The sequence below is a fragment of the Lampetra planeri genome, unplaced genomic scaffold (assembly GCF_965212315.1).
Source record: "Lampetra planeri unplaced genomic scaffold, kcLamPlan1.2.h2 scaffold_798, whole genome shotgun sequence".
In the NCBI taxonomy this organism is placed as follows: Eukaryota; Metazoa; Chordata; class Hyperoartia; order Petromyzontiformes; family Petromyzontidae; genus Lampetra; species Lampetra planeri.
Window position 1 is genome coordinate 23,962 of NW_027615620.1, and position 13,740 is coordinate 37,701.

The 13,740-nt window shown below is 45.9% G+C and overlaps 1 protein-coding gene across 1 annotated transcript; it reads right to left on the bottom strand.

Annotated features, from left to right (window-relative positions):
• Positions 1 to 2,803: 2,803 nt before the first annotated feature.
• On the bottom strand, positions 2,804 to 6,925 carry LOC144741992 (sodium/hydrogen exchanger 2-like). Its single transcript, XM_078624486.1, is given in 21 exon segments — positions 2,804 to 3,120; positions 3,192 to 3,285; positions 3,353 to 3,469; positions 3,571 to 3,676; positions 3,773 to 3,940; positions 4,010 to 4,085; positions 4,366 to 4,450; positions 4,528 to 4,727; positions 4,807 to 4,837; positions 4,839 to 5,025; positions 5,247 to 5,401; positions 5,403 to 5,498; positions 6,003 to 6,071; positions 6,073 to 6,150; positions 6,257 to 6,406; positions 6,408 to 6,464; positions 6,466 to 6,584; positions 6,657 to 6,669; positions 6,671 to 6,745; positions 6,748 to 6,838; positions 6,840 to 6,925. Coding segments are annotated over 21 exon segments (2,370 nt in total).
• Between the last annotated feature and the right edge of the window lie 6,815 nt (positions 6,926 to 13,740).

Consider the following 13,740-nt stretch of genomic DNA (forward strand, 5'->3'; position numbering starts at 1 on the left):
GTTGAAAGAGCGCCGTTCATTTCGGGCATTTTCCATTGTCAAGTCGGTATTTGGACATGTGGAGGCCAGCGACTTTCACAGAGAAGACGGTTAGAACACGATGAGGGCATGAAGAGCTGATTGGCTGGAGGGATGAAGGTGATGCAGAGCTGGTTGTTTCTGGAATGACGTGAACCTAGACATCCTCGGAGCAGCAGAGTGAATTTACATCCAGAATGGGTCAAGAAACTCTTCATCAGCTCACTGGACGGGCCAATCACATCGGGGTTGTGACCGATCACGTGCAACACGGAAATAAAGAAGATGGCGTCTGCCGTCAGACCGACTTTTGAGTCGGCTTTGGACGATTTGGACTTGTCCACTGCGCTCTGACTGCGTCAACGTCTTCATGATTCTATTTCGCACAAAGGGAATTTGAAAGACAGACGTTCATCCCCGCCCCTCGGGTTGAGGCCGGACCCAACACCTTGATGTAGGTCTGGTTTACCAGGCCAACAAACACCCCTGACCACAAGTTTCAAGTCTCACTATTTCCTCCAAATGACCTCGAGGGACTTTTTTGTGACAAACCCGACTTAAACTTTACTTTTTTACTTCACTTCTGCTCATGAGATGTGCTTAAAGGTACTTATGTGTGGTACTCTGCAACCTCGGTGGAATGCGTCGGCTCCTTTCAGGCCCCTTAAATGTCACCGTGGACGGTGCTGCTCCATCCAGCTAATTAAAATCTCATTAACTCTCATTAAGATGGAACACGGAGGCTCCGGCGCTGTTTTTTCTTGCATTTCCTTCCAAAAGAAGGAAAACGTCAGCGCAGCTGGATCGATCAGGAGTTCTGGGATGTTCCTCCGGATCCGGGACGATGACGGGCCCTGGGCAAGCTGTGATATTTCAGTTTGTCGTCACGGGCGACCTGCCCTTTACCTCACTCTTCACTGAGGGTTCCTGTGCTCCTCCGTCACTCGTTTCCTGCCTTTTGTTTTCCCGCTCAAAGAAGCGGAGAAGAAAGGAGAGGAGAAACAGCAGCGACGCATTTTTCTAAAACCACTGAAGGTCGAGGAGTGCCTGCAGTCAGCGTACGGTCTAAAAGTCCTTCCTGTGACCTCTGACCTGATGCTCACTGTGGGGTGAACGGTGACATTTGAATTCAAATACAGCGGTAAATGTATGCACAGCTTGTCTGCTTCGGTGACGGATCGCCAAGCCGTCGTCTGCTTTGCCTCCTGCTCGCTGTTTGTTGAACTGATACGATATACGAGAAATATCCACCAGTAAATACTTCGACCGTGTGTCCTGTGCCTTGAATTTGTGATTCTACCGTGTTTTATTTCCCACCATTGTGGTGTTCATGTTGTTGAGAGAGAGAAAGCAAATACATCAACTTAAATGTATTTGCTGCAGTTTGACGGTTGTAGGAGTAGTAAAAGAACAGCAACCTGAATCATGATTTGAAAAAAGAAAAATCTGCTTCTGACTGTCGACTGTCGCGTTCACATCGTAACACCGTCATCTGGTGTCAGAAAGGGTGTAACTACAGGACACTTCACCACGTTTGCCACAAGAGGGCAGTGTTGCTATGTGAGCACTGCATTCAGCTTTCGTCCATTTTGCTCGTTGGTTCAGTGACTGATTTATTAGATACTCAGATAGTGAGTTATAAAGTGAGATACTTAGCGTTAGATAAACGCTAGATAGATAGACACGTTATGTATCTATGAGAAATTCGCAGAATAATCTTTAATTTATTCATATTTAGTACTATAAGTACTATAGGATAAGTATTATAGAATAATAAATACATCCTATTTCATGCATTTATATAAAGCATTTGTTTGTTTGTTTGTTTATTTATCTATTCACTCATTCATTCATTCATTTGGGTATTTATTTGGCTTATTCTGAATATTCGCTGTTCTGGATGGGACAATATGCTTCGGCCACCCCAAAATTTTCTAGCACATCACTGGCTTACTTGCTTGAAGCATCTGGCCTCAAGAGTTGGAGACTGGACAGGACACTCAGACACCGACTTTACCTGGAATATACTTTCAGCACTTTGCAAATGATAATTCTAGTTTCTTAGCTTTTGTTTTTCCTTTGTCGTGTATTCTGCTAAAAGGAAAACGCTAATGTGATGTAGAATAATTCCAGCGCTTACGCTCTAACCACATTCTCCCGTTAACAAGAACGGACTGATATAGCAGCAGTTTAATTTAAAGAAAATTAAAATAAATCAATGGACAAACAGGTAAGTGTATTAAAACACTATTTGCGTGAAAACTTATTTGTCAAGTTAAAATGCCAGAAAAGTCAGAGTCCCAGGATTCAAAGTTAATGAATGTGTACTTTGAGACAGGCCAGTTGGAAGGCTCATGTGTTAAATGAAAAAGGAGAATAGTTGTGTATTACAAAATAAACATGTTTGCGGTGTAGCCTATGAATCCTTTTTACTCCATAGTCCTCACATGGACAATAACTGCCAGTATATCAACGCAACTTAACCAATAATGTACATAAACATAACCTATAAAACCCTTGTGGTTATAGTTGTGCCAGATACTTTGATTGTCACAATCAAATTACCACAAGTCAAGAGGACCTTTGGTTTCCACGTCTGGTTGTGTTGATGAAAAAACACCCAGGCTGTTTTTGAAGAGCGATTTTCACAAGTCTGTGTCAATTCCTGAGCGTATTGGCTAAAATATGTTGACTAAACTAAACACAAACCTTGATTTTAGTCAACACGCTCAGACAGACAAAGGCAGTTGAGAGAAGATGTGATTGTGTCGTCTCGATTCTTTGGTCAGAATCTGTCTTCAGACCCATCACAGTGTCTCAGTAGCGGGTCTCCAGCTTCATTCTCTCTCGCTGCTTCCTCTCCTTCCGCCGCTGCAGCTTCAGAGTCTTCTACCTGATTGGAGCTGCGTCTCCTCGGGGCGGGAACTGGTGCTCTCCTGTCCCTCAGTACGGACCCTCCAGGGGGGTCCCTCTCATCCAGAACGTCCACACTGGGCGAGGGCACGTTCGACTCCCTGATGGTGTTGAGCCTCCTCATAGAGACCAGAGAGCGGGTTGAGGATCGTGGCGACGTATCGGACGAGTGGACGCGAGCGCTGCCTGCTGACACAAGAATTTCACCCGTTTTGCTCCCGACCAATCAGAAACAGGTCACCTGATCATCATCAACTCACCGTGACCTCGTTTTCTGAGGGTAAAGGCCGACTCCAGATCCCCACCAGGCTGGAGGGAGTAGTACTTCTGGGACTTGGGGATGTTCTGTGCCGACTGGCGGAAGACGAAGCCATCAAACGGGCGCCAAGTGCAAGTCCTGCTATCAAAACCTGAAACTCACCGTCTCTTTGAAACTTTCTGCACGGACGCTGCGTCTGATGCTGGCGTGCCGGCGAATCAGAATCTCCCTGGCTCGACTGTTGCTGGAGATGTTGTATTTGTTGGTGTAAGCCATCGTCTGCAGGGGAACAGTCAGAGCAGTGAAGTGTCAGGCCTTGTCCACAAATGTCTTTTTTGATCTCCAGAAAACTCTGGTGGAGGAAGCATCATCCTCCGTACCCTCTCTCTGATCCTGTACATGTTCTTTGACAGCAGGTCGTGCATTTTCCGCACGTCAGCAGCCAGGAACTTCTTCTTCGGCCGAGCCGCCTCCCTCTTCTCGTCACTGAGAGAGAAATGTCACGTGAGGTAGGTTCGGATTTACTCCTCTCTACAGCGCGGGAGCGCCCCCTGTTGGTGGAGTGAAGACAGCCCGACGTACTGTAAGGAAACGATGGACGGCGCCGCGCTGATGTCTCCTACAGTCGTGTCCAGGAGATCGATAGCGGTCTGCAGCTCCAGCTTCTTATACAGAGACACGATACTGGACTCGGACTTGTTGTCTCGCAGCAGAATTCGCCTCAAAACACGATCGTTGAACTTCTTGAACCTGGTAAACAAAGAAAAGCCAAATGTGTTCATCCCATCACCAAAAGCGTGTAATAATATACAATCCTACTTGTCTTTCCAGTAGTAGTGGCTCCACTGTCCACACAGGTCCTCGATGCCACAAACAATGTGCTCCATCACCTGAGCAGAGGAGAACCCGATTCATCTGACTCGCACACGTTCGCCACTTCTAGTTCGCACTTCTGCCATTGACTCTTTTATTTTGGAGTGACGGTTTCACTTCCTGTTACACTCCTCTCCACTGACTGCACCCTCTCCTGTCAATGTCAGATTTACCTCATTTGTTTTAGCGCTTCCTCCTGATCCTGCCATGCGTCTACATCTGACTCTAGTCGTCATAGAAACGTATAAATTCCCCCTCCAGTACGGTCCGTTTCCTGTCAGACCAGAACATGTTACCCCTGTTGTGTATCTCCACGTTGATGGTGCCCAGATCTTTGTTGGTCCTCCTGATGTTCATATATTCTATGATGGGCCGGATGCTGATACCCTGGACAGGAAGTAGACAGAACAACGTCTGTAGAATGTCCTGCGGCAGTCGGAGTACCGCCGATGCGTCCGTCTCACCTGTATGAACACGGTGAACAGGATGATAGCAATGGAAGCAGTGACGAACAGGTTCCTTCTGTTGAGGTTCTCGGGCAACGTGAAGACCAGAGCGAAGCAGATGGCGCCTCGCACGCCTCCGTAGGCGAGGCCAAACTGGTCCTTAAATGTGAACTGGATGGTGCGGAAGGGGTTGATGATCTGGGATAGGACCAGAATCCCTGCAGGACAGGAGACGAGGAAGACGAGACACTAGTCTGGGGAACTTGGTCGTGATGGTTTCGCAGAACCAACGCTCACCGATTCCCCGCCAGAAGAGCGCGAACAGAAGGGGTGAACAGGATGTACGCCCAGTTCCACTCGTGGTCGCTGGTGACGGTAACCACACCCAGGAAGAAGAAGATGAGCGTCTCAGAGATGGTGGCGAGCATCTTGACCACGTGGCGGATGGTGGTGCAGGATCTTTGGGAGACGTTCTCCTCCACGTAGTACTTCATGGTGATGGCACACGTGATGATGCTGCAACCGCACACAGGCTGATAAGAGACGATCACATGGTCCTCCAGGAGGTCACGGCTTTGGACCTCATGCAGATTTCACCTCCGTAGACACAGATGTGTTATTCTCTCTTTTCTCTGTTTACTGTCAGTGATAGTGACTGAAAGTGGGTTTCACCCCTGAGAGAGTGTGTGTGTGTGTGTGTGTGTGTGTGTGTTGGGGGGGGGGGGGGGGGCACTCACGCTAACACGCTGGAGATGGCAAACAGCTCGGCCACCAAGTAGGCCAGGTAGCTGTACATGAAGACGAAGAGGGGCTCGATCTGCCGTGCGTTGTGGGTGAAACGCGTGGTGAACGCGGCCACAAAGCCGAACAAAAGGCCAAAGAGGAGCCCCCCCGACCCCCACCACGAAGAACCTGGCTACGCCCAGGAACACGTCGGTGGACTCCACAGCTGACATCTCTGTCACAAAGGAGAACATGGTGTACAGCGCCTGCAGAGAGACGAGGACCGGAAAACACCGGCGGATATGTTCATACGAAGACTCTCACTCCCATCTGAAGTCTTGTAGTTCATGTGCCAGTTCCGTGTAACATGACGTCATTTCATTACAAAATAAACACAAACAGGTACAATTAAATGACAGGTGTGAAAATACTGACCATTATTATTATTATCACATTATTACAATTAGTTTAAGTCTGAGGAGGCAGGAAAAAAAACGCCAAACATCTGCAGTGAAACTCAGCCAGAGTGGAAGCAGCTTTCCATTCAGCAAACTGGCCAAACTGGAGTCTGGCGGGGGTTGTGGATGTCCCATGTGTGGAGATAAGCGACATTACTCTGGGAAGGTGCAAGCTCTTTAGGGTGTCATCTATTTCAATAGAGTATTTGTATCAAAACGTAGTAGCAACATCGATGTGATACCCCTGGGCTGTTCATATCCCATCTCATGCATCTCATGGGAATGATTCCTGCACACGTGCGTTCTGCACACAACTCACCACGGGTGACGGCGTCCGTTGAACAGTCCTTCTCCAAATATGACGATGTGCGTCTGCTCGTTGGACGCCGATGTCCTCAAACACATTCAGCACCGCCACAGGGTCCACGGCCGAGATGATGGACGCGAACAGCAGGTTCTCCTAATTCCGCAAATCAGCAAAAATAATTGGAAGTAATGCACGTATGACCTCTGACCTCTTCGTCTCAGCAAGCACATCCCTGTTTCCGTGGGCCCGTGCTACAGACCTGGAGGTTGACATCCTGCACTCCAAACACCTCAAACTGGCAGATGGCGAAGAGCGAAAGCCCGATGCCGATGCTGTTCCACAGAGTTCCCACCACGGCGTACCACATCACCGTGCCGACGTTCTCAAAAAACGGCCTGGTGGGCATGAAAGTAGCCGCTGTCCAGGACGATGGGCGGGAGCATGTAGAGGAAGAAGACGTTGGAGCTGGAGCACAGCGGGGGGCTCTTCCTTCACGAGTGCATGATGGCACCCGACGATGAGGCCGATGGAAATCAGGAGGCAGGACTCCGGGATCCAGATTGTGATTTTATGATAGATGTGGAACCCTGCGGAGAGGACCACACAATGCACGAATGCACAAAGACAAACCTGACGTGTTTGTTCGCATCCAGACATACCTATTTTGGCAAAGGGAGGCCAGAAGTACCCACAAAGTGAACTCAAAAGGGACCTGTATCCGTGGGTAATCCATGGTAAAGGACAGGAAGGCTGGGCCCGCTCCGCATCGGGGAAGGCCTGAGGTTCGTTAATTTCATTGTGGAAAGGTTTAACGTCAGGAAAGGTGGTGGACGCTGCAGTGTCTCGATTTCTGGATCTCACATTTGCCTCCAGTGCTGCAGAGTGAGAAGAGCAAGACGAAGAAAAGGGCTCTCGTCCCAGTCCTCATGTCAGTTCCACGGGTCGACACAAATCTCATGTGCTTCACGGAAATTAGTCCTCAAACATCAGAGAAATGTTTCCCAAAAGCACTAAAAAAAAGTTAAAACTCAGCTCTGTTCATCCTTTCATGGTCACCCAAAAAAAAGAACTCCTTTTATCCCCTGTGAAAATGTGTACAAAAATGTCTTCTGTTTAAGTTGTGATTCTTGAAATGGAAGGATTTCCTTCCTCTGAGCACTCGGAGGTTCAGTGTAATTCTGGTTTCAACTGTTGCTGAACCCTGCTTGACACATGTGCCGTGCCCCCAGGGTGGAGCCCCAGTGGAACCACAGCGACTACAACAGCCTGACACTGTTGTTGACATGTTGCTCTGGTCTAATTTAACCGTCACTCTCATTCAACTCAACACTGAGACTCAACAAGTGTAAAAGTGAAACAACAGCAAATTTATTGTTGTGTATCTTCAAATGGGTTGCATTAAAACTGCACTTACAACCCAGTGTCCATAGGGTGGTGATAGAGGGCAGTTTAACATTGAACTGGCCGGCGCGATGACGCCACAATGACGCGTCGCCCCGGAGGCGGAACCAGCCGCTGGAGCTGCAGAAAGAGACAGAAAACAGCAGCACAGCGTAAGGACCACACCTTATATTCAGTATTCCCTGAACTAAACGGATATTTAACCACAGCTCAAGCCCAAGCCGGTAAGTCACTGAAAATACTGAGCTTGTTTTTTTGTATTATTAAAGTGCGAACGTCTGCGTTCATACGTCACTTGAGCTGTCAGCTGTAACTTTATTGAAAGGTTAACACGATTGGTTGATGGAAGCAAACAAATGCAGGTCTCGGTAGCGTGTCTGGCTCCCAGAAAGCACCAAAAGCAGATTAGTTTCGTCAAGTACCGGGGGTTCTTTGACAGCAGGACACTGTCAAGAAACGGAGTTTAAGCTAGTTTATAAAGCAGCTTCTCGTCTGTGTGTTTTAACTGGGGTCCCTTGAACGTCTCACAGGCTGACAAACCGCTGTGTTATTACGTAACTTCGTTAAGAAACGGTGCATGTACCTCCGGCAGTTTGTGTGTGTGTGTCTGTGTGTGTGTCTGTGTATGTGTGTGTGTGTGTGTGTGAGGAGAGAGAGAGAGAGAGTGACTGAGCATGTTCTCCACTGTCATCCTGCTGTTCGAGTTTCACTGTGCAGTCAAGGTCAGTTGGACGTCGAGGTGGAAGAGCTGATGATGCTCCTCATGAGGTGGAAAGTGACCTGTGTGTACACACACACGCAGGTCTTGGTGCCAGTGTTAGTTAGTTAGTTTGGGTCTGTGGGATGAATGTAGTTGCATTCAGTGTCTGTAAACTAGGTGGGACGTTAATTGCTCATATGTACGTGCAGCCTCCACATAAAACTGGTCCTCAGGTTCCAGGATGAACCTGATGGACCTCAAACATCAAACATCAAACAGAATGAAAACTAGTCCAACTTGATCAGCTGTTCTCCTCGGTCAAAGTACTTTGTGTCCTCTGAAGTGGGGTGTGGTCCTCCCTTCTCCACAACCACAACCCAGAACTGTCAATCAATCACGTCAATAAACGTCGACTGAGTAACCTGGGAGTTTCACACTAAGGACGTCAGCATTTCCTTCCTTCTTGCAGCAGGATGATGGGCTGTAATGACACGATTCGATGTGGTTAACGCCGTTGTCTGTCTCGGTCATAACTTATGTGTGTGTGTGTGTATGTGTGTGTGTGTGACTCATCATACACTCCCACTCATCTTTCGGCACGAGCCGCCTGTTGATTCACTCTCATCCTTATGGGCCTTCATGTTGGGGTTCTCCTGGCACGTACACAGCATGGACGTTCACGCCAGATGTGATCCGAGCCTCTTCCGTTCATCCGCAGAGCGAAACATTTGATTGTGTCAGTGTCGATTGTTGAAGAGCGCATCTGTTGTCATATTAGAAATGAGGAAACGTGGAAGTCACTGTTTATTTCATTTCCTCACCTTGTCAGCTCAAAAACTCCAAAGCTGCTGTGTGTCTTTGTTAATGTGTTTTCATACACACACTTTGGTCTCTTGACACTCAGGGCGCTGATTAATCATTGACGAGCACCGAGTGGGATGGAGATGCATCCAAAAACAGACCTGTCAGTGTGTGTGTGTGTGTGCCAAACATCTCCCAGGCGTGGAAAAAAACGTGTGAGCCATCTGCACACAAAGAAAAAGAAAAAGATGTCATCTTTGCTGCATAGAAGTTTTTAGTTAGAGGATATTATCATTTGTGGCATGCAAACAGAGGTGAGAGTGAGCTGTAAAAAAACCACAGCAGCAGTCAGACTCAAGTGTGTTTTTTTTTTTTCATTCCTGGGGCCGTGGCAGGGAGAGAGTTAATTGGCTGTCGTAAGGGAAGAAGAGCAGGAGGAAGAGCAGAGGGCCCGTGGCTGCTGCAGTGTCTCTGCCATCTCGACGGCGTCTGCAGTTTGTTTACGTCCATCCGCTGCAGACGGAGCGAGGCCGAGTGAATCTTGGATCGGTGTGTGCGCGCCAGTACACACACACACACACACACACACACACACACACACCACACACACACACACACACACACACACACACACACACACACACACACAGACAGACACAGACGCACACTCGTGCACACACTGGATAGAAAATGCATCATCATGCTGCTGCTGCTGTTTGAAGATAGATATATAAATATAAATATATCGAAATAAAAATGTTTAATAATATATTTGATAAAATAATATACCATTATATATGTTCATTGTAATAAATATAATAACAATAAAAATAATCATTATTATAATAATACAATAATATATGATGCAATACATATATATATAATATATTATATATATATATATATATATATATATATATATATATATATATATATATATATATATATATATATATATATATATATATCATTACATCATTAGACATTACGTCACTGTATGTGGTGATGTACACTACCGGTCCCCAATTTTTTACCAGTTATTTATTGCAATTCAAGTTGAACCCAGTGTGGTACCATACCCTCGTGATCATCAGTTGAACAGTATTGTACTGCAGAAAGTAGTGTGTTGCTCCCAGAAATGGCAAGAAAAAGGCAATTAACAGTGGAAGAGAGTCAGACCATCATGACACTGAAAAATGTACGTCTTGTCCTACAGAGAAATTGCAAAGAAAGTCAAGGTGTCAGTGAGTACAGTTTCCTTCACCATCAAAAGGAAGTCAGAAATTGGGGCAAAATTTGACAGGAAGAGGTCTGGCAGACCCAAAGCCACAACTGAATCAGAGGACAAGTTTCTGAGAGTCAACAGTTTGCGTGATAGGCCGCTCACAGGACCACAGCTTCAAGCACAGCTTCAAGCACAGCTTAATAGTGGTTGTAGTAAGTAAGTCTGTTTCAACTGTGAAGAGAAGGCTTCGAGCTGCGGGGTTATGACTGGACGAGTTGCAGCAAGAAAACCATTGCTAAGACGTCAGAATAGAACAAAGAGGCTTGCCTGGGCCAAGAAACACTGCCATTGGACTACTGAAGACTGGAAAAAAGGTATTATGGACTGATGAATCAAAATTTGAAATCTTCGGTTCATCACGCAGGATGTTTGTACGGCGTAGAGTAGCTGAAAGGATGCTTCCACAGTGTGGGGCTTCAACTGTCAAACATGGAGGAGGAAGTGTGATGGTCTGGGGTTGTCTTGCTGGATCCAGGGTTGGTGACTTGTTCAGAGTGAGAGGCACCCTGAACCAAAACGGCTACCACAGCATCCTGCCAGCGCCATGCCAGCACCGTCTGGTATGTGTCTAGTTGGTCAGGGGGTTCGTCTTACAGCAAGATAATGACCCAAAACATAAGTCCAAGCTATGCCAGAACTATCTTGCAAAAAAAGAACAAGCTGGGAAACTTGAAAACATGGAGGTGGCCAGCACAGTCTCCAGACTTAAACCCCATTGAGCTGGTTTGGGATGAAATGGACAGGAGTGAAAGCAAAGCAACCCACAAGTGCCCACACATTTATAGGAACTTCTGCAAGAGACATGGGAGGAACTTTCCCCAAAAGAATATTTGATTCTATTGTAGAAAGAATGCCTTGTGTGTGTGTTCAGCTGTTATATCTGCCAAAGGTGGCTACTTTGATGAGTCGACAGTTTAGAATCCATTTTTGGTCTATAAATTGATTCCATAATTTATTTTTTGACTCCAATTGCTTATTTGTACTATGCTTTCACGTCTGAGTGCAATGAGACATTAAACGGCATAATTTTCAGTAAAAAACACTAGTAAAAATGGGGGGTGTTCTAAAACTTTGTGACCGGTAGTGTATGTCGTCTTCGTTCATCCAGAAATCACCTGTGCATGTGATGGAGGAAGTGCAGGTACAGTGCAGGTAGGGGGCGTGGCCTCATTCTCCCTGCAGTAAGTAGTGCACTATCTGCGTGCGATTGAGGAAAAAGCAGCGATATTCCGAAGTGTACCTGCATGAAATCTGTTTCTTTCCGTCAAGATGACGCTGATGAAATCTACTTTCTCCGTCTATACTTAAAATGCCTGTGCAGGGCCCATCTCCAACCGATAAATAGCTGTTAGTTTCCCTGCAGCCCTAAACATGTCACAGTAAACCTTCCGGTCTCTCTCACATCGAAGGAACCGATGCCTGTGGTTTTGTTGAGTTCAGGAGTAACTCAAAACCTCCATCAGCAGCAGCAGCAGAAGACAGCAGCGGCTCACTTCTGCTTTTTGCTGTGTGTTGTCCTGGTGTCCTTTGACCGCAGGGTGTCTACAGAGAAGAGTTTGATTGTTGGTTTCCGAGCCGTTTGTGTGCACTTTGACGGAAACTCATACACCAGCTCTGTGCTAATTAATGCAAATGCCCTTTTAATGATACGGTCTGTGTATCAAAGCCAGCTCATATCAGCCACACGAGACACTTCCTGTAACAGCGAAAGGAAGTTAGGCCGACTGTTTCTTCCTGACTGCGCCATTCGTTTCCATTCTCATCAAGTGTTTATTTTTTATATATCTCTATATACAGATGTGTATAGATACACAGATATATCTAACACCTCATTCCATTCACAGTGCTCGTTTTTCAGTTCGTCCAATGCACGTCAAGTCCAGGAAGTAGAAAACACACATCAGGAAACTTCATTTCCTGTCTTGCTTCAGTGTCTTCAGGCGAGCACAGATGACATCACGTCGTACGTTTGTACGGACAGTGGGTCGATTAAGAAACACTGGTTGGGTGTGGTGTGTGTGTGTGTGTGGTGTGTGTGGGTGTGTGTGTGTGTGTGTGGTGTGTGTGTGTGTGTGTGGTGTGTGTGTGTGTGGTGTGTGTGTGTGTGTGTGTGTGTGGTGTGTGTGTGTGTGTGTGTGTGTGTGTGTGTGCGCGCGCTGCTCATTTTCATGTGAAAAGGCTACAGCTGCTCCCTCTAAAGAAATTATTCATGCTTTAGTCTAAGGTGGAACCCAGATGGTCCAAACACACAGGGACAGTTCAGCAGAGACAAATCTGTACTTGACAGCACTACTTTCTACTACTACTTTTTTTTTCAATTTTTTGTTGAAGTCTGTTTGGGGAGGAGGGGAAGATGAAGACAATCCGTTCATCGTGTTTTGGAAATCGTCCTTGGAAAATCCCATCCTCCCCCAGAGGACATAGTTTGTCTCCACTTTGTCCAGCCACTTGGTGTTTTACTAGTACTATTCATTTGAACAGAGCTCCAACGAGTACAGAGTATTTAATGAGACGCTCCGATGCCCCCTGATGAGTCTCTCAAACTCTCTTGGAGCTGTTCTTCCAGGAGATGTTCCCTCAGTTGCTCAAGTTGGACAGACAAATGACTGAATGACTGAACTTCATCTTTGCATTGACCATTGAATGCACATTTTACATACATTATTTATTTTAAAAATATATTCATTTTCCAGAATATACATCCGTCCTTGTGCTTGGATTCTTGTGAAATAAATTCAATATAAATGCAACTTCTGGTGCGGTTTTAGGTTTTTGTGATATTATGTGATTTGTAGTCCGGGAAATATGGTATTTGTTTCACGTTTTGTTGTCTTTGAGGAATAAGAAATAAGTATCAATCCAAAAAATAATCATTTATATATTCATATTTGTTATTTAAATACCTTTTGTTGTGATATACTTCTTTTTAAATCGCTATGAGTGACATGCTGATTGTGCTGGTACTTCGTATGTCACATGCTGCAGATAATGTTCCAGTGGGAAACAGACTGATTGTCCAGGAAGTAAACACTGGGAAATGTCCTTCTGCCACCAAGTGTGACCTGAAACGGGTTCAAGTAGGAAACAAATATAGAGGAGAGAAAAGTGTGTCCCAGCATCTGAGAGAAACATCAGATGTGGAAATATGTGGTGTGATACCCTGTGAAATGAGGTTTCACCATGTATGGTCAGCTGGACTCTCACTCTGGTCCCTCTCCCATCTGTCTTTTCTTCCCCGAGGAGGAGACTCAGACCGACGAGCCAAACGCGCACACACACACACACACACACACACACACACACACACGTACCATTTCTACACGTCTCTTTTACAAATCATTGTGAAGATGAGTGATTTTGAGTGAAGTTGAAGAAAGGGAATATTCAACTTTCTGACGTCCCTTTAATCTTCTTGGTGAGTCGTGTTTTGAAAACTAACAGCTTGTACAAAAGCAGATTTGTTTATACAAAAAGAACCAAAAAGGATGTGAACGACCTGTAAGTCACATCCATGTAATATTAAAACAATATTTAGTTAATAGTTCTAGTTATGTTA